General features: G+C 43.3%; 1 protein-coding gene across 3 annotated transcripts in view; it reads right to left on the reverse strand.

The window, feature by feature from the left end:
* DPP6 (dipeptidyl peptidase like 6) overlaps positions 1-25,191 on the reverse strand; it is a 587,128-nt gene that overhangs the window by 427,045 nt on the left and 134,892 nt on the right. The window contains exon 1 of one of the 3 annotated variants that reach the window (XM_075419776.1): positions 10,368-11,280. The exons of the other annotated variants lie outside the window; for them this stretch is intronic. Coding sequence (XP_075275891.1) covers positions 10,368-10,568 — 201 coding nt within the window. The 5' untranslated portion in view covers positions 10,569-11,280. Of the gene's footprint in view, positions 1-10,367; positions 11,281-25,191 lie in introns of those variants that run through there. 3 annotated transcript variants of the gene reach the window in all.

The raw sequence follows: 25,191 nt of genomic DNA on the forward strand, positions 1-25,191 counted from the left end.
CATCCCTCACACAAGACAGAGTCTTTTAAACCAGGAAAAAAAGAAAATTTAAAGACAACAACCACAAATTACTTCCTTCTGCCCATCTTCCTTTCCACATTTGCTTCCTTTTTTGCTCTCAGTGGCCTTTCCCATCTTCCCAAGTACATGACTTCTAACCCAGACAACCCTTCCATCTATCAAGAGCCTGACATGCATGTTTATACTCCCCCAGGACTAACCTTGTCACTTCACCACATTAGCTCACATTTCCATCTCTGACAACATGTGGCATGTTTTCCCTCAACCAACATTCATTTTCTTTAATATGACACATAACACTTTAGCAGCCAAAGCACAATAGTCTGATAACCGTTCATCCAGCATCATGCATCTTCTTATTATCTGCTACATTATCCTTATCTAATTGCATGCACTTTGGCTCAATCTGACATTTTCAAAACTACACATGCTTATTAGCCTTTCTTAGCTAAAAGAAAAATGTGCATTATAGTGATTATCAGCTCCTGGCACTGTCTGTGAAACATTGTAATGAAACAGACCTTTAGCCTACCATAAACAAGAACAATTAGGCCTGTTTTGGTTATTAGCAATGCTCCCACAAATGTTGTCACTGTCAGAATTAATGACCACACTGCTAATTATTAATAATTCCATGTTTCTATGGGTTCTTTTTAGCCCAAAGCTCTAGGCCAAAAGCAGAAATTATTTAATTCTGCACCACCACAGCAAAATCACAAATGAAGTCATGGCCTTGATTCCTTCATGGTATCCAACAGATGCAGATCCTGCCCCACAAGGATAAATAACTAGCTGAAGGTCATGCAGCAGGTCAGTAGCAGACCCGGGAATGGCAAGACTTCCCTAATGGTCATTCCAATGCTCTGCCACAGATCCATGCCACATCAAACAGAAGGTATAGAAATGTGCACAGTAATCAATAAGAATTACCCATTCCTTGAAGAAGCCTCTTCCAAGCACACAGAACTCAAACACAGGGAGCATAAACAAGGGAAGTACAACAGATCACTTTACTGTGATCCTAAACCTTGGCTATGTCAGTCTTTATTAATTACTATTGTTTGCAGTGAATCAGTGCGTGTGTTTTGACAAGTGTTTGTGCTGCAGTTCACAACAGAACGAAGCAGCTACTTCAACAGCACCCACTTTATTAGAGAGACCATTGTGAAGCACTATACCACCTTTAATGTTTTCTCCAGGTGCCTCCTCTTGTATCTGGGATTACAAAACACCCAAATTAAAAAAAAAAAAATATAGAACAGACAGAGGAGCTGTAACAATAAAGTGCTTACATTCAGTATGCCTAGCAGGAAGACCAGTAAAAGTGGAAATCTTTGGTTCAGTGTAAACCATTTACATCTCTATGGCAACATCGTTGATTTCTACAGCTTCCCTATCAACAATGTAATAGCTGTTTGGTCTTTCAAATATTACTTTTCTGACACCTAAAGGAAATAGGAAAAACAAAACCAAAGACAAACCATATTTAATATAGATTATCCAGAAACATGAGGACAGATTTAGCAATAAATTACAAACAAAGACAGGATTCTACAGTTACACGAAACATAATCCCATGAGCAATCTGTGCAAATCTCAGAGCTGTGTATGCAATATACTTATCTTGGGACAAACAGTCTCTTATGCAAGAGGTCAAGCACTATTTAAAGCAGATCCCAGCATCCTCCTGCCTCTCTGCTCAAGGGTCCTTGTGTTCCTCTGGAATAAGAGATAACCCAACCTGCCTGTCCTGAGAGGAGAGCAGAGGAGATAGGCAGCAGCTGAAACTTGCATTTTGCAATGCCAGAGGGCATGTCACCAGGAAGCGGCTGGAGAGGAGCCATCTGAGGCTTTTGCTGGGAGATCCATCTTTAGGCGCCAGGGCATAGAGAGATAAGGTTGCCAGCAGCCACCTGTTAGATAGGGAGGAAGAACTGACTCACGGCTTCCCGGCAGTGCAAACAAAACTGAGGTTTTCTCCTGTGAGGTAGGGCTGGGGGAAATGGATAGAGGAAGAGGTGAGCTGTGCTTGCAGCCTCTATTGCTCTTAAGGTACTGGGAGGTCTTGAGAGCAAATGGGAAGAGCCATCTACCCCAGAGCAACCTCCCATACCACCCCACCTGCCAACGGCAGCAGCTGCAGACATAAATGTCTGTTTTGCTACTGCCAGCAGCTCACACTTTTGCTTTGGCCATAGGCTGGCCTTATAGTCACAAGTCTTTTTCAGACCACCTTAGCAAGAGGTACTGCAGGACACCTGAGTTCATCTTCACAGACACAAACTCTACACGACTGGGCTCTGCAAACCACTGCTTATACCCTTGAGAAGGGCAAACAGGCAGTAACAAACCTCCTGCTGCTGCTCAGATGCTGCAGTTACTCTCCCCCTGCCTCTGTCAGAATGGGAGGAAAGCAGCAGGCACCAGGATCCTGTGTAAACCTGCTGCTGGCTCCACTCACCATGTGTCTTCAGATCTACCGCTTGGAGACTGCAGTACCAGCTGTAATTGCTCAGTCTCCATGGGCTTCATTTCTACTCTGACCACAGCTACTTTCTTTTCTAAAGCGTTGGAGCTCATTTTAATGGAAAATAAGGAAAACATACACACTTTTATCTTAAACACTTTAAAATTAATGACAGTGGTATAACTAGAGCTGAGGTTACATTTCCTACCGTATCTTTTCCATTTCATGTAGCTCTGCATGTCCAAGATAGCAAGCCTGGGGAGAAATTTGCATGTGCTTTTGAGGTCTGCCTAAAGTTAAATCTACTTGAAATGCTGGAACAGATGCCATTGACAAATACAGACAGGAAAAAGAAAAAAACCAACCCCACAATCCCCCACCCCTTCCTGAAATATTATATAATGAAAGTATTAAGATACTCTTATCCTTTCTTTTGGACGCTTTAAATCTCCCTTCTCTCAAAGTAAGCTCCAAACCCTTGAACAGCTAAAGGAAAACATCAGACATTTGAACTGTCACACAAAAACTGTCACTAATGAGTGCTAGATACAGCAAAGACTTAAATGTGCCGGACTTCACAATTAGTTTTACACCTGCAAGAATATCTTTGGTGATAACTGGAATAATTTTTAATCTTAAAGCCCCTACAGCCCAGGAACAGAAATTGCAATAGCTCACAGGGCTGATCAACAGCAAACTGTCACTGCCGTAGAGCTCAGATGCACAGTCTATGAGACAGTGTGTCAACTCAGCCTCCAATTTGCCATCTGCAAAGTGAAGATAGTAATGTTAAATACAGTTTTAAGAGGCACAGAGACAGCAACTTGGTCAAGAATCTATGTAATATTAGAGCTCTACTAACAAGTACCTCGTTTAGGGGAAAATAATTTACACTATGCAAGTGATAAGCAATTAAAAAATACGCTCAGTGGAAATCTGGTAAGATTTCATCAGCAGAGATTCACAGTATCGGCCTTTTTCACATTACTTCACACACTCCATTAGCTTTGCTTAAACTTACTGCTTGCAGTGTGAATGAACATCAGACCCCTCTCTTCCTCTCTCCCTGGTTGCACATTACAAGTTCCCTGAGGCTTAAAAACTGCGTTAATCTTTGCTGTAATATTTGGGAAGACTTTCAAGTGCTATTTTAACAAAACAAAGTATGAAAGATCTCTAAATGAAAGTGCTTAAAAGATGAGAAGTAACTAAAACTCCAGTTGAATGTAGGAAATTAAGGATCTCAAAGACTCTGCAGGTGGAAAAATTGTGAAGGACTTGTCTTTCCACTACACAAAAACCACATCCCATTCACCCTTCAAAGCACCTTACTGGATTGCACCACTACACTGCTCTGTTCCCTTCTATACTACTCGGTGCTGCAAAACATGCATGTGCCCAGTGCCCTCATCTTAGTCTCTTTGTCAGTAACAGTAAAGACTCTGGCACACTAGATCTCTTCATATAGACTACTGCACAGACTCTAAATATGTTTTAACTCAGTTAACTCACCCACACTGAATCTCATCGTTACCAAACACCCACAATTTAATAAATACAGATAACATTTCCAAAGGCGTGTGAATAAGAACTGATCCAAAAGGAGTATTTATGTAGCTAACCAGGAAATAGATTCCAATACATAATTCTGAATTTTGAATCATTTGAAAAAAAACCCATTTAAAAATAAACCTAAATTATCTGCGTGTACTTTTGAAAATTTACACTGTACCACAACCCTGTATGAGTGCAAGAAGCTGTTGAAGAAAGGCTGGATTTTCTTTTCCTTTGGCAGAAAAGAGAAGAACATTCGCTTAGAAGAAAGATTTGTTTCTCCCCTCATTCCCCCATGCTTGAATAAGGGACTATTTAAAACTGTTATTGAACCATTTTTTAATGAGCTTCGAAAATAAATATTTCTCCCTGACGGTGAAAAAGAGAGTTACAAAACTGTCATCAAGTCAATAAAACCTAGAGGAAGCAATAAGGAATTGGAAATAACCCTCACATGTAGGTAGGAATATGTAAACGAATGGCTGGTTGGTGCTTTATTATAAAAGCAATGAAATGCCAAGCACTCCATCAGAACAGTGTAATCAAGACACGCTGCCACCCCTTGGTCACAGGATGAAAATGCACATACATCACGGCAGTGTGCTGGGAATCGTCCAGCACATCAGGCAAAAATCCTAGTAAAATCAACTTGCAGTTAATGAATTTTAAAGGCAAAGTTTGCTGGACCATCACAAACATAACTATACTAGCTCAAATTAATGTAAAGGTTTTTATTCCAAGGGACAAAATCTTCAGACTCCCAAAGAGCATTTTCAAAGCTGTGGACACCTTGAGAACTGTCTTCTTTCCGGCCTTTACTGAAACAAAATTATACTGAGGAATGGAAAGCAACACATATCCACAGATATTTTTTTCCCCACACCCTATGTCTTTGAAACCCCCTTGGAGAACACCACAAGCTGCTCTGACCCTGGGCTCAGCATCTTCTTTCTGCACTTGAGCTACTAGTTACTAGCTCAAAAGAAATAACGTAAGCAGAGTACTCTGCATGAGGTATCACAACTTACTGTACAGTTCACTACTATTAGAGATGATTCAGCCTCTTCACACAGTTATTCATGAACACTTAAAAATACATTCTCTCTGGCAGATTTTTCTTAGTGCATGCATCATCAACATGGCTAGTAAAGACTGCAGAAACAGAAGCTGATTTTAAACTGTCAGCAAATATCACAAGGTGGTTTAATTCTAGATTTAGCTATAAAGCAAAGTATAAAAAATATATCACCTCCAGATCAGTGTCCATCATTCAGTAATCACAAAATATATGATGGGCTTCCGTGCAAATAAACCCCATGATTTCTATGAGGTTTATAAGTCTTTCTTTTGAAGGAAGTAAGCTGTTATTTTTACTTACTTTCGAAAGGTGAGCTTACAGAACGTCAGTAGGGCCTAACTATTTCCATTGAAAGCACTAGTCCCAGCCCTCTACATCTTAATGGCTGCATGATAACTGAGTTCAACATCTGAGAACTCACCAAGAAGAGGCAGAAGAAGAAACTCTTACAGACTTAAACAGCAGTTTCTTTCAATAGATGTAGCAGTTCAGATCTGTAGATAGACTTCTGGTTACAATTCAAATTACTGTATCTTACTGTAATGTTATGAATCCTGCAGTCCTACAAACCCTTCTGTATAATCAAATCCCTCATCTCTTTGGGAAAAGAGCACACCACTTCTGAAATGCCTGCTGTCTGCAGCTCAGGCTTCAACCTGTCTGAAACACTGTCCTTGACACACATTTCTAGGAGGCAATACCTCTTTCCATTAGACAAATAATGAATTGAAAATTAACACTTTGCATTACATGCAACAGCAAGTCTGACATACCAAATTACAATTTTTTTACACTAATGCCTTTGATTCTCACTTTCTCAGACTCACTCTATTAACTACTGATATTTGATTTACTTAATCCTTAATTTATTCAAGCAGGAAACACAGTTTTACTGAAGCATTTCAAAATTATCACTACCTGAATGAGAAACATCTCAAGATGTAAATCAGTCTCAACGATCAATTGCAAAACTAGTAAAGTATAATATCTGGCCAAACATAGTTTTAAGCAAATGCAGAAAATAAAGATCTATTCAGAATTCAGTTATGGAAAGAATATTCACAGTAATGAAAGCTTTTGTACTTTGAGTCTGGCTGTTTTTATATGGTGAATTCTCCCACTAAAGCCAAAGCAGTCTTGGCTAAGTAACGAACCTATAAGAACGCAGCATATGGCTTTTTATACAGAAAAGTTTTATGATGTTTCAGTAGAGGGTTCAATACTTTTAACACATAACTTATTGTAAAAAAATTAATTTAAAAATGACTTCTGTGATCATCATTTTATAGTCAGTGTCTTATAAAATAGATCAATATTCTGTGTTAGGGAAAAGTGCTGAATTTCTTATGCACCTGATTAATGCATTGTTATCATCCCAGTAATTAAAAGGAGCGGGGTTACGCACAATCAGCGTGATACATCTTACTCAGCACCTCCTGGCAGTTGCCTGCAAAAATTAAACTCATTAATCACTGTGATGTCGAAGAAGAAAAAGGTTGGAAAAAATGGAAAAGCTCTATTTTATGGGAAAAAATTCTCAAGTCAACATCTAGGAGAAAATCCCTTCCACAGTTCAATATGGAAAACATTAACCTCATCAGTCTGAAAACCAGAATTATGTTACCAAAATTCTTCATAATCTGCTATATCATCACACTAGATTTTACTAACAGTCTTCACAGATATTTCCTCACATCTAAATGTATATAATGAAAAAGCAACCCTATGAAAAAGCAAAAATGTCATTAGAATTTTGTTTACAGCTTTTGCAATAATTAACTTCAGTATTCATACTGCCACAAAGCCAACGGGAAGTGGTTTTCTGGGGTCATTTATACAGGACCTAGTTTCCTTATTACTCCTCCCATAAACAACATGATTGTCTCACCAGACTAATAATTAACATGAAAATTTTGCAATATTTAACCAGGGTTTTGTTCATAAGTTATGTCTAATTTATATATTTTCTCATATATCTACCATGATTTAAAACATTGTTAAAACTTGTGAAAATACTAAAGAATGTTGTGGCTTCTGTTTTACTATACTTTCATACTATGAAAACCATGTTCTCAAGCCCGTCTCAATGGTGCCTGTAAAGTGAAATGAGCAGTTGTCACATTTAAACCACGACTGTCCTTTTATTACAAAGCTACTGCTTCCTCTTTAGCTTCTTACAGGTTTCATCTAGTATTTTTCCACCAGTAGTACTTCCAGTGGACAAAATGCTTACTAACAATACTGTGACCTTCAAAGGCAAGATCCTGTCTTTCTCTCTGTTTTGTACTGCATTGAGGTCTACACTGGTGCTTAAAAATATAGTACTGAATGCAGCACACAGATTTCAATAGGGAAGGTCATCATCACCAACCTATTAAAAAAAGTCAGTTCTCCCCTGATTATCAATCACATGAAAAAGTTAGGAGCAGAACAGTCTCATTGTCAGATTTGCTTTGGTATTTCCAAGTGTGACCAAGCAAAAAAACTTTGTTTCTATGTTTTTAAGCTCTGTCTTTTTCTACTGGATGGATGTTGAAGGATGAAAGACAGTGTGAATGTCCCACTATAGTACCTGTCCAAAACAGAAATCAGAAGTCTAATCACCTTAGAAAGGAGTTTCTAATGCCGTCCCATTAAGCCCTGCCCCATGATAAGCAACAGCATATGGTCCTGGCACGCTGCACAAACAGACCAGTCTCCTCGCACTTCTCCCATGGTCCTCCTGCCCCGGGACCGGCGGGGCTCAGCACCACACACAGCTCCTCCGTCGGTCCCCGCTCGGGGGAGCTCAGCACCACAGACAGCTCCTCCATCGGTCCCCGCTCGGGGGGGGGGCTCAGCACCACAGACAGCTCCTCCGTCGGTCCCCGCTCGGGGGGGGCTCAGCACCACAGACAGCTCCTTCATCGGTCCCCGCTCGGGGGGGGCTCAGCACCACAGACAGCTCCTCCGTCGGTCCCCGCTCGGAGGGGCTCAGCACCACAGACAGCTCCTCCATCGGTCCCCGCTCGGGGGAGCTCAGCACCACAGACAGCTCCTCCGTCGGTCCCCCCTCGGGGGGGCTCAGCACCACAGACAGCTCCTCCGCCGGGCCCCTCCCTGGGGGTCTCACCGCAGCAGCCAGCTCTGCCGGTCCCGCCCCCTTCTGGCCCGTGCCTGCCCTCTGCCTCCTCTCCCCCCGCGGGCAGGCTCCCTTCCTCCTGCAACACACCCTTTACAGGCCATTTCCACTGGCTTTGCCACGGCTTCATACTGAACGACACCCCCCCCCCGCCCCAGCGGAGACCCCCAGCCCAGTCTGCCCAGTTGGACGAGAGCACCTTTGAACTGCCCGAGCCGGGCCGCTGAACTTTCTCAGACACGTTGCCTCCTTTAGAAATAATTCACACGAGGTGCCCACGTGCGTTTAGAAGTCACCCCAAATCCCTGGTTCTGGCCGTGCTTTTTGCACTTCATTGCGGGAGACACCGAGGTAGGCACCTTTCCCTCTACAGACGGCACTGCACAACAATGTCCTTCACCCACACACTAACCCTGAGGGAGGGGAAGAAAAAAAAAAAAGAGAAAGAAAAAGCGAAAAAAAAAAAAAAAAGGAAAAAAACCAAACTCTCCTTCGAGTAGTTTAATATTATTATTTTGGAGCCTGTCAGCATAAATTACTTGCACATGCTAAACTGCGTCCTTTGCTTCCCGGATCAGTGCTTCTGGTGATCAGAGAAGCGGCTCCAGACATCTGCTGTCTCCAAATCCAGGAAAGCGAAATTAAAACAGTCCAATAATGAGGAAAATGTGCCCGAGCCCAGCCCCGGCGCAGCACTGCGCTGGCTCGCAGCGACACCTAGAGCCCAGCACGCCGGGAAGGGCCCCGTGTTCCCAGCCACAGCTGAGAAGGGGCACGGGTGGATGCGGGCACCCGGGCACAATGGACGGGTCCCCCTCCTGCCGTTGGCCAAGCAGCAGCAGAGACAAGATGGTTGTCGGTGAGCGGGTCACAGGGAAGGGTTAAGGCAGAGTCCTGTCACTGCTGGTCCCTTCGGGCTGTCAGCACGGCCATCACCTCAGGGAGGTTTAGGACGATTTGTCTCACCAGTGGCAGAAGTGCACTTGCTCTACTGACCGAGAAAGTTTTTACGAAGGGACAGGAAAAGGGATGGGGAATCAAACGAGCACCCGAGGAAGTTTCCCTGCGAACACAACTCTCTCCTCTGAGTGAGGCAGACCCACTCTCTCGGCCTGGAGCAGTGCCTTTCCTGGGAAGGCTCCCAGAGCTAAGCCCTGCCGCAAAGCGAATGCATCGCACCCGGGCAAGAGGTATTTTTAACCGACACAGACGTTATTCCCAACTGCAGCCATTTGCTTCCCCTCGTGCATGCTTCCACAGAGACAAAACACTCTCAAATCCCTCTGCAAAACTAACACCATCCAGCGATGGGGAGCCACCCAGTTCCATCCGGTGCTGGCCCTTCTTCATCTCCCCGCTATCCAAATCACCTCATTCATTTGGGGGGGTGTCCCAAAAAAAGAACGAGGCGCCATCAACCCAAGCCCGTTTAACTCCTTTGGGCACAGCAGCGAGCCGGTGGCCTGGGAGAGTCCCTCGTTACCAGGGCGATGCGCAGACCAGAACTCGCTGCTCTCGGCGGCCGAAGTTTGTGCCTTCCCAGCGGGGGCTGGCCCGGGGGCGGCGGGGGGGGGGCTGAGAGGGAGCCCCAGAAACGGCTGCTCAGGGGTTAAAAAGTTTCCCCGCTGCCAGGCTGGGGGGAGGCTGCCGGGAAAGTAAGGAGGGAGGGACGAGGTGAAGACTTCTGCCCCGGGGGAGCGTTATAGGGTAAAAAAGGAATAACAACTTAAAAAAAAAAGGGGGGGGGGGGGGGCGGGAAGCTCTGTCACCTCGCTTGGAGGGAGGCAGCCGGAGCTGCGCTTGCCGTTTCCAAAAGCTGCTGACCCCGCGCCCCCCGCCCGGCACCACGGCAGCGCAGAGCCTCGCAAGGAGCCGGGTAACGCGGGGAGGAGCGGGGGCAGCGCGGGGACGGGCGAGCTCCGGCTCGGCTCGCTGCGGGCTCTGTCCCGTACCACCCCCGGCACTTCGGGGGAAGGAGAGGAGCGCAAGGACCTGCCTGGAAGAGCGGACAAAACGCAAGAAATCGCCACCAGCCAGGAGGGGCACAGGGGCAGGACGGGGGGGGGGCGGGGTGGGGGGACACCCGAAACCCAACCCAACCCAGCGCGAACGACACCGGCGCTTACATCCTCCTCCTCGCAGTCACTTCGCGGCTGGTACTGGAAGCGGGGCCGGCTGCTTTCCTGTTGCAATGGACGCGAGGTCTTGCCGGCAGCGCCGTCCTCCTCGCTGCCCTGGGCGCCCAGGAGGTGACTCGCTTCGGGGGGAACGGGGAAAGAGCGGGAGGTGTTGATCTTCCCGCTGAATCGCTGATACAGTGAAGCCATGAAGTCAATCCGCGGGAAACGAGGGGGAGGGAGGGAAAGAGAGACGCTTCTCCCTCTCTCTCTCTCTTTTTTTTTTTTTTTCCTCCCCCTCTTCTTTTTTGGCTACAGCATGCTACACGCGGGCGAGGCTCAGTCCCACATCAGTGGAAGGGAGAGCGAGGGATCCTGCTCCCCGGTCCTCTGCACCGGCGCCCGGAGAGAAGCGGGGGGGGCAATCCAGCGAGCAGGGAGGGGGGGAGTGATAGAGGGGAGAGAAGACAGATAAATAAATAATAAAACGCAATCGAGCCGTAACACCACAGGCCCCGGGAATGCTGCACCATCCAGTGTTGGGAAGGAAAAAAGAAAAGAAGAAGAAGAAAAAAAAAAAAAGAACCAAAACACTCCACGAAGACGTACCCCCGATAATGGCGCCTGAGTGGATCAGCATTAAATGTGCTTTGGGGGTGTGCGTGTGTGTTTGCAAAAGCAAGGGGAAAAAAAATAATACAAAAAAAAAAAATAAAAAAGCGGAAGGGGGGCTGGCTCAATCGCTGGCTGTCAGCGGCTCCCGAGGCAGAGGTGGCGGAGCAGTCGCCTCCGAGGTCGCATACCAACAGTGTGCACAAGCGAGGGGCAGAGTGACAGAGTGTGTGAGACGAAGTGGAAGGGGCTGGGAAGCCTCATTCAAAGCACGTTGCTCTTCGGGGGAGGGAGGGCTCTTCCACAATCATCTCCTTTTCGGCACCTTCTTTATCTTCCTAATTTTTTTTTTTTTTTTTCCCAGGGAAACAACTTCAAAAAAAAAAAAAAAGCAACAGACACCCGATCGCCAGCCGTGAGCGAGGAAGCGAGGTGGGGAGGGGAAAGGCGAGGCGGGGAGAAGGGAGGCGGGACCGGCAGCTGCCGGGAGGCCGGCGTGCCCGGAGCCCCTCAGCCCGGGGAAGGGGCAAGGGGAGCGGGGAGGGAGGGCGAAGCCGCTCCGCTGCCCTGCCCCGCGATCCCTGCCGCGGCAAGCGAGCAAGCGCCCGGTCCCCGTCCCCTCCACCCCGTCCTCCTCCTTCCTCCTCCTCCCCACGGCTGGAGGGGGGGTGTGCGGGTTTTTGGAGATGGTCGTTGTCGCTTTTTCAAAGAATCCAGTGAATTGTGTCTCTTACTATTTTTGTATTAATTCATTTTTGCTGCATTAAAACGTGCTTCAGCGCCCCTCCGTGGAAATCCGCCCGAAGTGGCTCCCGGCAGCACCGGCCGGGGATAAACAAGCGCGGTCCCGGCGCCGGGGGCGGCCGGGTCGGGTCGGGTTGGGACCGGGGAGGGGTCCGGACCGGTCCGGTGCCCGGGGACCGCCCGCCCCCCGCCGCGTCCCCCGCGCCGCCTTCGAGCGGTCCTTGCGCGGGGGGGGACCGCGGCCGGTAATGAACGCTCCCGCTAATGAACGCTCCCGCTAATGAACGCACACAGGGCTGCGCTCCGGTAGGCACCGGGGGGGGCGGCAGCGGGTGTGCAGCCGCTCCCGGCACGGCTGCGGCGGGACAGAGGGTGACAGGTCCTGTTGCTCCAGCAGCCAGGCTCCGCGGTTTCCATAGCAACAGATGCTTAGGTTTACAGGAAAGTGGCGGAGTTGCTGTCCCTTCCTCTCCCCCCCCCCCCCCCCCCCCCGAAATCCTCCTCCTCTTTGACCTCTACGTTCGCCGGAGATACTGGGATCACCCGGCGTCCTCTTACGAGAAGCACACAAAGCATCGACCAGAGCCTGCCCATTCCCATGGAGGGACTTTCTGCTGAAGAGTTCACAAACTTGATGATTATCAAATCCACTTTAACAACTGGATTTGATGGGCTGAGAGGTTTCTGAACACAGCTCTTTCTTAAAGCTTTAGCTGTTAAGAAAATACCATCCTTTATATATGTAATTTCATCAGTCTTAAGACACACCCCCCCCAGTAATCATGCATACAATATTCTAAAGTGCAAATAACCACCCCCACTCCCATGATTTCAACAATTGCCTGATCAAAAAATCTCTTTACATCCGAATAGTTTCATCTGCTGCTTTTTATTCACTTCTTCAAAGTCAGGGATGAAAAGTCTTAACATTTAGATGAAAAGGGAACCTTATCTCATCAAGAGAGAAAACAAAAACAAACACTCTGCCTCCTTCCTGACAGAACTTGAAAGAAGGAATCATTTTGATCTTCACAACTGAGATCCTGACATTTAATTAAAAAATGAGATGAGTACACAATACTCTGAAGCAAAAGCCTAGCTTCTAAGTCATAGCGACACACATCATAACAGAGGTAGCTTTCCAGAAGCCACTTGGACCCTTCATAAGTCATGTTTTGGACATGAATTGACTACGTGCTACCACAAATCTGGACAGTTAGCTCAGCTAAATTCCATCTTGAACTGCATTAAGAGTGACTTTATGACTACTTGGAATTGGTGACAACTAGCACTGAAAAAAAAAAATGGAACAAGAGAATCAAATTAAAAGAAATAATACATTTATAACTTCTAAGGGAAACTGGGACACAAAGGAATAATCAAAGAAAGCCACAAAGAGGCAAGACAAAACCACCAGGCAGAAAAACCACCAAAGATTAAATGCTTGAATTAAAAAGTCTCAAAGAAAGTACAGAAGAAAGAAAACATTGTGCTTCACAGCTCAGTTCAAAACTCAAAAAGCCACTAAGGACCAATTCAGTTCCAAATACACACAGTTTGTGGGTTTAATTCTTAAGAACCAGGATTTCACATAATTGAGTTTGTCTAGTCATGCATGCAAATATTGTGCATGTACGTGTGTGTACACAATTTGTGGAAAAAATATACTAAGGGAACATAAAATTGCAATGTCAAATACTTTAAAAACTCAGTGGAAAATAACCAGCCAAATGGTCCTCATCCACCGAAAAATCCTGATCATGCAGCTTCAGGCTGTGATTCATTTGCCCTGAAATAAATAATTACAGCTATTTAAAGGCCTTCTTGATTCCAGCTCTCTACTCCATGCCAGACCAGGGACAGCAGAAGGAAAGTCATGTCATGCTCTGGGTATCGCGGTGGTTGAAGGAAGACGATTTGCACCAGTTGGGAAACACAAGATGCATTTCTCTAGCCCTGCTACAGCAAGAGTGACCTTGTGTAGAAGGGCTGAGCAGGCAGCTGGAGGCAGAAATATCTTGAATAACCCCCTGCAATAAGATTCACCAGAATCAGTCTGTTGATGCCGTTATTGAAAGCAGGAGGATTTTTCGGAGTCATAGGGGATCCAGCTGATTTCATTAGGGACTGGAGAGCAGTCTGCCTGTGCACAAGTCATCTCAGGATGTAGCCTGTGTCCTGCAAGCATGGATCACGGCAGTCCTGTCCGCCTTTCAGTGAGGGACACAACCCAGAGCTCCCAAGTCACAGCTCAGTGCTGGAAGTCCTCTACTCTCCGCTTGCAACTCCATGAGTTAATTTGCTGTTCACCTGTGCATGACTTGGAGCCCAGAGTCCTCTACAATGTCCCAGTTATATGACCAGGTACTGTCATACAGCGTGCACATCAACAGCGCATAGAAAACAGGAAGGAGCCAAAAAAAAGAAACACAGGTGTCACTGAGAGATGATAATAAAATGGCAATAAACAAACACCATACCAGTAACCAGGATTTCATTACAGCAAAAGACTTTTTCAGCCTATGGAGATTTGAGGAGAAGAAAGCATGTTGTATTGTGAAATATTTTAAAAGAGGCAAAATATTTCAGAAGTACAAACATAAGATTCTTGTCTTTAAACAAACATCTTGCATGAAAGAAAGATCCTTTCCCTAAATCCTGCAAACAGATCCCAAGACAAAAATCAAGGCATTTCAAAACAAAGTGCTCTTAAGGATCTCTTAGTTGTATATTGAATTCACTATCCAAAGTTTTGCAAGCAGGTTTGATTCCTAACTAGTGACATTTCTACCAAAATAAAGTGTGTTAGCTTGAGATATTTTCCCTGCAGCGGCAAAATAATTATGTTTTACTGCCATTTTTAAAGCATATAGATAAAAATGACACTTGGTTTTTCCATGTTGTATAAATAAACAGCATCCCTACATTTCAGCACTATTAATGTAACGCTATCAAAAGCAGGTCAAACCCAAGCCTTACTGCCTTTAAAACTACACATAAAAGATTTCTTTTTGGACAAGCCTTTACAGAATAACACTGGCAAAGAAACAATCCAGCAATGTTTTTCCTGGATATTTTTTTTTTAAATATTATACCTGTCTGTCAGGGAATTCAAGCATTGTTATTCATGATCCATTCTTCTGTTCTGACTAAGCAATTTACGCTTGCTTAAATTTTGAACTTGTCCTCTAAATAATATAGAGTTTGTTGCAGACAGAGGGAAGCATGTTTCTAGATTTCATGGGGTGATAGTTATAAGCTGCTTATTAGCAAAATTTTTTTTTTAACAAAAATAATTTTTAAATAGTTCAAGTACAATTTTTATTATTTAAAGTATTATATTTTCCTTTTCCAATGAATTTTTAAAGAATTATTAAAATTTCCTGGTTACCTTTTCATACCACTCCAGAGAGCCCCAAATTAATATTTGCTCTTAAAATGACTGCATTTATTAATGTCACCCATCTGATTTTTTTATAATAGCAACTCTCTAGGCACTACAGAAACAAAGATACTCTAACTCCTATTACTATTGTTAGCCAAGATAAAAACGTCCAGCTCGTGAATCTCCAATGGCCTCAGGCCTATGCCATCTATATATCTGCTGTCTGGTGTCATCTAAAAACCCAACCAAACCAAAACAGAACAGAAATTCTCTGTCAAATGCACCAATTCAGCAGTCCCTGAGGATACACTTGATCGTTCATTTTGATCTAATGTGTGCTGGGGGGAGCATACCATCGTGTCAAGATAAGTGACACTGGGCCTGCTGAAGACTGAGGGGTATTATGCACTGCAGAATCAATACGCCAATCTGTTCGCTTTCTTATGTCATTATTTGTGCGAGTAGCATCTCAGAGCAAACTCTGTAGAAATGCAGCATTGGGACATAGAAAGGCATATTTCTCTCTGGCATCACACAGAATATTCTGAAAAATAATCTCGCGGGCCTTACAATAATTCAAAAAAAAAAAAAAAAAAAACCAAACAAACCCAAAATCCTAAACAAACCAGCTAGCTAGCTTTCCAGGCTGGACAAAGAGAAGCATTGAAAAAATTAGTCTTCTGGGCACTGCAAGAATAATTCAATCTTCCACAAGCAGATGAATGAAGGCTTTTTGTGAGGAAAAGAAAACGCTGATACCCAAGCACTGGGAACAGAAGGCAAAGATGGCTTTACAAGACATAAGATTTTTGGGAAAAAAGAAAGCAGGCTGGAAAGAAAGGCTCTTCAGGGGAAAAGATGGACCCAGAGGGAGCACTGAAGAAATAAAAACAAAAGCAACAGAATAGGCAGGGACACAGCAAAGTACCAGGAGGGTTGCAAGAGAAAGGAGATGATGGCAAGTGAGGTCAAAGAGGCAGAGATGAAATGGACCAAAACTGGCAGAGATGGAAAGCACCAGCACACCTGGAGAGTGGGGAGACAGGCTGGAGTGGTACAAGGTTAACTGGAGCCACACAGCAGGAAGCTTTTCAAAGCCAGGGAGCTCAACTGCTCTGGGAGGCACTTCCAGCACCTGTTAGATAAATGCTTACTCAGTGGTCAGCAGACAGGTGAGTTTATCCACCAAGAGTCTTGATACATGCCCAGGCCTAATAAATAAAAAACATGGAGATGAGTCTCTGCTTCCCGATAGTGTGAGCATGACTGTTGCCAGAGGCAATGGGTGAAAGTCCTGATGCTGACGGCATTTATAAATCACCTGTATGAGGCACTAGAAAATGTGCTCCGAGGCATAATCCTGGCAACTGGCAAAATGACAGATCACACGACCAACAAGGTTTTTCCCATCTTTAGTTTTTATGGTTTTGCAACTGGTGCACAGGGGATGAAAGGCACAAAAAAAACCACACGGAAGAGAGCGCTCAGGAACAACGGTTTGCTGCTAGAAAAGGTAACTGCAAAGACTAAGTAAAAGCAGGTACAGATACACATGAGGTTGTGCAACTGTACACCACATCGGGGTCCTGGCCTACCACTGTACCTTGTACTGCCATACATGCAAATAGGAATTTGCACTTAAGACTGTCTTTTTTTGCCTTAATTAATATTCTGTCTTTGGAAGCTTTATCTGAGATAAGTTAGGACGAGATCCCAATTCTATGTCTTGAAGAGAAGCCAGGAATTTAAGCGTTAAAGTTACAGATACATTTTTCTTTGGATGCCAAGAGCAGTTGGCAGCCATGCAAGACTCAGATAATGTTGCTGAACTGGTCTCCACCATGCACATTCTTCTGCACTTTGCAACTTGCCAGTATTTGATCTCAGGTCAGATATGCCATGACAACAACCAGTTTACCTGATTGATACGATCTTACAAGGGGGTTTTCAGTTAAAAAAGGAAATAATTTTTTCTTCAGAAAGACAAAGGAGGCTGTTGCAGGTCTATCAAAAAAGTAACCGTCTTGCAAAAGTATCCACTGGCATTTCCATTAGCTGCTTCAGATGGACTCTGTCTTGAGGCAAGAGATTACGCTCAGCTCTATATGTGAAGGGGATGCACAAGTTTCTTGCTTCATCTTAAGAGCCTGAGACACACCCTTAATTGTCCATATTGGGAGAAGCTGATACGATTTGTCTCTAACCCAAACGATTCTATGATTCTAATTCAGGACTATAAAATTCATAGCACATAGAAGCAGCGTACCTTGGAGAAATTCTGAATTTCCACTTGCCGAAAAGAACTTGTGCATGCAGAACCTTAGAGAAACAGAAGGGATCTAACCAGTCAGCATTTCAAGTGCGTGCCACAGACTTCAAAGGGAGCAGACGAGAGAAAGTACTTTCATTTAAAGACTTCTTTATAATACAGAGATTTTCCTTAAACAGACCTGTGATTCTTCAGGCTAGCTGTCACTAAATTGACAGCTTTCTTGTTGCTTGGAAGAGAACTAAAACCTCTATCTAATAAAACACCCAAGGGATGTAATAACACAATTTTAGATTTTGGAACCCCAGAGCTGAAGGAAGACACTAAAGAGGATCTGAATATGCAAAGGAAAAAAGCATATATAGAGAGATACCCATCTCAAAAAGGCTAGCTATCACTAGGCTAAAAAATGTCCTTCTACTCCTTTATTCTCATTCTAGTCCTGCCAGACATACATTTCTTCCTCCAGTTTGGCAGAGCTTCAGCAGGTTCAAATATTCTTCTCTGCAGTCCCTTACAAAGAAAGGAGCCATGATGGAGGTTCATAAAAAACCCACCCTGTGATAGAGCATGTTGGATACTCTCTGGGAATAACCACTGGATCAGGGATCTGGAAGGCTGTAGGCACAATTCAATCTGGTTTCTGCCTCCCATCAGGATTACAGACAGAAGGGAGGAGCTGTCTTGAGCTGTCTTCTCAGGGCAGTTTTGAGTATACAGAACTGCCACTACAGAACTGAACAAAAAAGCATCTCATGAGTTGCAGTCATCTGGAGCTAAGTGGTCCGTAAGCAGGGACTTTATGGAACACAGCTCTAGATTAGCTGTCTGAAGTCTCCTGAAATCACCTAAAAGTAACTAATTCCTCTTTGGATTTGGCACTAATTTGAACTGGTAGATGTTCGTGCCACTTGACTATTAGTGCTGGTTCATGTTCTTTCCTGCCCATTTGTCTTCATAAATCGATTAGAAAAAAACCTTACCAGCTCACTCACAGTTTTCTAAGTACAAATTACCCCATTCATCCAATTCACCTGTCTTAGTTACATGAAGTCTAAAACGACTGAGGCTCTCGGAAGCTATTTGAAAGGCTTGTTAAAGCTTTTGGTCAACTGCCATTATGTAACAGCAAATATATAGGATTATAAATGGCTGTCCAAACAGTGCACTCTTTTTTCAATAGGTAGGAGACAATAACTGAATACTGATAGGAGATTCATAAATTACGTTCTTACTGATTTAACAGAAGTTTATGAGCACAGATGTTCAGGATTAACAAACAAGCCACCCAAAGAGAGAATTTCATTTTAAATCCCTCTTCTGATGTGCCTTGATTTAACTCATCAGCGTATGTGCTTCCTTTTAACTTTACTGCACTCTTTTAAAGTATGTCAAACAGAGGCACTACGGTCAGCTTTGCAAAGGTATTTAGCAATGCAAGGTTCTGGAGTACAGACTGGAATTATCAAAATCAGATCTGTGATGGTGTAATCAATACAAGCCGCTGCCTGGGAAAATTCCAGCGGATACTCACATCCATCTTGACGTATTCACTGTATGTACCTAAGTTCAGGGGCATTTGACTTCTAGTTGCTTGTTAAGACAACATAGATATTACTGGCTTGCTAAAAAGTATCTTTAAAACATAAATAAACCCAAAGCTTTGTGAAACAAGACACGCATATTTCTAGTCTCTCCTGACTTAGAGGTAAATCTGCATTTATTTTCATTTTCTAAGGAATCATGAAAGCATAGTAAGTGAACCAAACTGAAGAAAGTGTGAACACTAACTTTAGGGATATTCAATAATTTCAGCACAAAGACAAATGCAATCCAGGACTCTGCTGAGCAAGAAAACACAAGCTGCTTCATCATGATCTGAATACGACTGTGACAAAGACAATCCTGTGAAATTTTGACTGCAAATGATAATTTCAAACCTCTGAAAGAAGTATGATTTGCTCTTCCAGAGAAAAATAATCTAATTCCCTGCAAGTTATGCAAGCACGCAGCAGTATTCTGATCCTCTTGTTCCTCTCCACAAAGCAGGCAAGCAGCAACTAGGCAGCTAAAAATGTCACAACAGGGCTCCAAGAACCAATCTTTGAGTCCAGCACAGTTTCTGCAACGATGGTGTCAACAAGACTTCAGCATCACAGACAGAGCTGCATTTCATAAAAGCACCAACACTGAAAGCAATTGTTGAAAAAATGAAGCCACCATGACTTAAGGCAGTAACAATTTCTGATGTAACACCGCTTGCTACACTAGCTGATGCCTCCCCTCCAGGAACACTGTCAGCAATGAGCAAACAGAAACAGCACCACCATTTATCTGGAATTTAAAGTTCTTGATAATCATTAAATTGTTTCTCAACACTACATCTTCAATTATTTCATATAAATAACCACACTAAAACCTTCTTCAGTTTCATGAGACTGAGCAAAGTTTACATTTTTCTGTGGGAATTGTTTATTCTAGCCATTATTCACCAATTTAAATACGTCTTTGCCTATCCAGTAACTCAGTAAAATAGAATTCACTACTGACTCTGGGGATAATAAATTTCCTGAAAATATCCTTTACTGAGAAAAGAGTATGGCCATTCAAAGGAACACATCCTTGTATTGGTATTGCTTGGTATTTTTGGAAGTGGATGACACCTCTTCACCAATTAGGATGGCCTAGTTGTGTCATCTAGAAACATACGGGTCCTTCAAGATAAAGCACATGCGCTACTGACATTTGGAGCACGCTATGACAAATGCAGGCAACAACTTGTCAGAGGTGGAAACGTTTGCTGGGTAACAAAGATGACATAACCATAAAGTGGGACAGTCCCCCTAAAGAGGGGCAACACTGTGTTTTGGCTAGAACTTGAGATGTTACATTGGACTTACAAAACTTAAATGACCTGGGATATTCTTACCAAAGGCATCTGCCTCATCTGGAAACACTCAGAGCTTTCTTTGTATTAAAAAGGAAAGCACTTGCAAGGGGATCAAATCTTTGGAATTTGGGCTTTTGTTACTTTCAGAACACTCATCAAGGCCTATTTCTAAATAAATACACTGGCAATGATTTAATCTTTGGCCTGCTTTTTCCAGGGAGCTGTGGAGAAGCACTACTTTATCTGTAATGTCCCTGTGTGTTAAGTTTGGGATCCAGAGCTGAGGGGCTCCCTGTTCTCTTGGCTCACTCCTGACTGGGATTCTTGTGCTAAGCTTTATCTCCCCTCTCTGCCACAAGCAATCCTCTAGGCAGGCCATCTAGTTTAAGAGATGGCAGAAGTCACACAGCCTGCCACCTCACAAGCCCCACATGTGCCCCAAAACGTTTTAAAGTAGGTTTGTGGGTCAGCTGCAGTGCGGGCTGCTGGCTTATCCCAGCTTAGTACTGCAGCCATGGTGGGAGAGGTCTGATTGCACCTTTCTGCTTATTTTAGGAGCAGCCTAAGGCAAGTTTACAAAGTAATCTTTCTCTCCCTCTTTTGTGTTACTGGTAATGCCTTTTCTATAGAAAAAATGAAATTAAAAAAGCTACTGTTATGTTCACAGTGTGATTTCTTTATTGACAGCAGGCCGTTAAGATGAGAGTACAGATATTCTATTAAATATGCTCCATCACACATAATTTTTGTCTATTATCTAGTTCATATTAGAAAATAGTTGTCATTTCTTTATCAGATCCCCTTGGAAACTCACTACTGTTGGACCCTGCCCTCTACTGACATGCTTCTCTTGTGAACACAATGCAGTCTGTTATATACATGACAACCTAAATGGCACAGTTTAAACGAGATGAGTCTTCTATGGAAGGGGGGGGGGGGGAAGAATGATGTGAGGATAAAGCCTAAAATGCTTGTGATTTCTATTTCTTATGTCAAAGAATTAGGAGAGAGGGCAAAAGAAAAAGAGAACAAGTTTTTTAATAATAATTAATTTATTCCTAATAATAATCTGAAGATAATTCATTGGGATCAATATAATTCTATAAACAAAAGTCTGGATCACCATCTACCCTTCAGAAATAAACTTGTTTTGTTTACAGCACTTGTCAAGCCTGCTCTCCGAGTTTGATACAGAAAACATGCTGGACCTGGTAGAAATTCCCGTGAAAAACAAGCAGCTGTGCCATTCTGCTAACTGGCAGCATTAGCACTTATGGCACAAAGCAGTGTCGGCGGCAAGGGAGCACTTCCACTCCCGCCAGTCTGTGCCCTCTGCCCAGCACACACTATTATAAGTGACAAAAAGAGTAGGCATTTTGATATCTATTTTCACTTAAGGCTCTTAAAGTGGAGACAACATCCATTAAGACTTACAGTAAACTTCTGAAATAAAACTCCTTGTCAGTGTTTTACTGATGAGACCAGCGGAGCTAAGTGATTTGCTCATGCAAGTCTGTACTGGGGGCAGAAGAGTGCACAGATTTCATCCTATGGCCATTTATTCTACAGGGTAACGACTCTCTTCATGTCAAGTACTGGGAAAGCTCAGCAGGAGCGATGCCACTTGTGAATTTCAGAAGCGACAGGCCCCAAACCAGGGCCATTCATCTGGTCTGGTACACTGCTGCTTCCTTAAAATAGGCAGCTAACGGGAAGAAAAAGCTGAAGTCAGAGAACTACACCACAAAGATCGTAAAACTTCCCTGAGAAATAGCCCGCTTCCTATAAGTCATTACTATAGATGTCACTGGGGTGGGTGGGTGTGCTCAGGCAATTGTGTTTCTTTTGCCACAGTTGTTCCACTTACGCAACTGCAGTCCTGCAAAAAACCCTAATGTGGTGGTTTCTCTTTCTGTAGGGTCTTCAGGTTATTTATTCCAGCACAACTGACAGGAAAACCAGAGTTACTGTGGGCACAGAGAGTGCTTTATGCCCTCCATAAAATCATTTGACAATCCAAGGAAAATTTTCCCGAGTTTGCTGTTCAGATTCGAATGTCATTAATTGTATTCACTGGGAGCTTTACCTGAGTAAGGACTGCAGGGTCTGACCACACCTGAGCAGGCCAGCCCAAAGCATTAAAATGATTCATAAACCTAGAAACAAACATTTGAAAAAAACCTGTAAATACAGATCAGCATCACCACTTGAGGGTGCTGCAGTAGTTCTTAAATATGAACTCAAAGATGTGCTACCAGGCAGGTACTGTACACAGAGCTGTGCGGCAATAATTCACCTAATTACTTCCATGGAGGCACTCAGAACAGTTGGAGCTAAACTTGCACAAAATACGGCTGAACAGGAGATGTTGCTCTGAAACAGATATTTAAATCCTAAAATCTTCCTAGCTAAGGTGATAAAACAGGATTCTCCTTAAAAAAAAGTGGAAAAAAGAAAAACTATGTAGAACAAAAGAGGATCCTCAATTATGCAAGCACATGCATTTCCAACTTCAAAAAAATCATGACAAATATAAATTCTCAGCTCTGCATGCACATTTCCTCTGACTAGTACAAGCAAATGTTTTCCAAGACATATCAAATCGATTTTTCTATAAACCATTACAGGATTATAGTGCATTTGAATAGTCTTCACTACAGGAAACACACAGAACTAGTCTCTGTTGGAAATATATTGAATAGTCAGTAAAACACAAAGCAATACCAAAATATGATAGAAAATGATTCAAAAAACCAACAGCAACCTAAATGAAGAGTCTGAGTCAAAAACTATCTAGGATTCTCCTATTTTTTAGAACCTCTCATTTATCATAAAAGACACTATTTACTCATAAGGATATAAAAAACACAAAAAAAAGAACAGATGATAATGAAGTTAAAAAAAACTTACAGAATCATTACATATGTGAAAGCATAGTGACTGCTATGCTTACATATGACATAAAATGAGCTCTGGTTTGGAAAGCATGTCTAATTCCGGTTCTTTTATCTGACTCTTATCAGACACTCAAGAGAGCTGGTCAGGAACTACTTGATGATACCCTTTGGAAATGCTGATACATTGAAGTTAAAACTGCTGGTAGAAAAAAGGTCTGGTTTAAAACAAAATTCCCAATTTATAGACATTTGTGGAGAGGGATTTATTGCTTAAGGTTAGAAGATATAAATGGACCACTTTCAGACTGGAAATAACACAAATTTATTTCCAAAACCGAAGTGATTTTGAAATCTCAATGAAGAATGAAAAAAATAAAAAGTCTGAAATGAAAATAAATCATTTCTGCTGACCCAAACTGATTTTATTCTTTGACTTGCTACAGAGCAGACATTTCCAGGATTGATTACCCATCCCAATTCAGAGCAGCAAAGCCTTGAAGCCTTAAAACCTGAGCCCTTCTGAGCTCTAATCTGTTTGCTGGGTGCCCACTAGAACATGGCAGGTTGAAAGGCTTTCTGAAACTATTGAAAAAGATGATGATTACCTGGACCTTGGTCTTGAAGTCAAAGCACTGCAATCAGCTAGAAGAGTAAGAGTGCCCTGGGGCATGGGTGAATGCAATCTATGAAGAGGTAAGTAGTAGGAATAGTTTTGAAACGAGAGGTAGAGAGTCTCAGCCTCCTTTTGTGTCCTCTCCCTTAGGTGACCGTTCCACAACACGCTGCTGCTGAAGCTGATACCACCCATGATCCACAACATGAATTTCCCAGGGCTGTACTCACATAGATAAGGAACTGACCCAATTTCAAAAGAAGATTGATTTAACCCCGGTGAACATCTTCAGGCAGTACATACGCACAACTCAACAAACGCTTGTGCCTCACTTTCCTAGCAAAGCAAGAGCAAGGGAAAGCAATGAGATGAAGGTGAACATATCAAGGAGAGCTGTGCAAGAGCCAGAAATTCATTCTGCAAATGATATGATTAGCTACACACTTCTTCTTTGGCCTTAGCCCTCTAATGGACTGGAGTCATTTGGCCCCTATACTGCAATACTCAGCACCAGAAATAGAGAGGAAAAGCTACTGCAGACACTTTACAGAGACAGGAGTAATCCCTGAGCCTATGTAGCAAGACATTGTTTTACTAGGGCACTTGAAATGAAAGCCAATATGTGAATATTCCCTTTCTTTATAAAAAGTTTGTTAGAAATAGGCAGACAATCTTGACATTCTGTGCGTTTTTCTACAGCCTATTCATTTCTACATTGCATTGTTCAGCTAGTTATTTCTGAATTTTCCCTACTTTGCAGACAGTGCCCTGATTATTCCTCTGAGAATGATAACCTTTTAAATACCTTTATAAATGCCTTCACACACAATTAACATTAGCACAAGACCGACCCACTTCCCTGTATCAAGGTCACAAATACCAGATGAATGCTTCCAGTGAGCAAAATAAAAGATAGGTATCATTTTTACAAGTTCAAGAACTGCTGTGAGGACTTATTTTAAAGACAAAAATAGCAGAAGAAGGTAGAATAGCATCTTGGCCTCATTAAAAACATAAGCCCATCTCACACAAGTTTATGTGGAGCTCCAGCTTGGCCTATGCATACAGGAAAGTCAGCAAACAGGTCACAGACAAGTGATCGGGCTGTCGGATGTGCAGACAGAACTCTCGATTACTGACTTGCATCTTTACCATGTGGGAAATTATGCTTCCAGCAGAGTGGTGCATTTACCTCCTATTAACTTCAGCCAGACCAGGATTAAATTTGGGGCAAGGTGCTCTGATTCTGTTTAACTTACCCTAGGAACAAAATACATGCATAACAACCTCCACCTACCCCCGGGGGCGCTGTGAAGATTAATGGTAGGAAAGCACCTGGATGCCAAGGACAGACATTTGTCCTAGTTATGTCTATATATGAAAAATCAGACTTTCTTGTCTCTCAGAAAATGGTCACTGTTAT

This window comes from Opisthocomus hoazin, chromosome 4 (genome assembly GCF_030867145.1).
Source record: "Opisthocomus hoazin isolate bOpiHoa1 chromosome 4, bOpiHoa1.hap1, whole genome shotgun sequence".
Lineage (NCBI taxonomy): Eukaryota > Metazoa > Chordata > Aves > Opisthocomiformes > Opisthocomidae > Opisthocomus > Opisthocomus hoazin.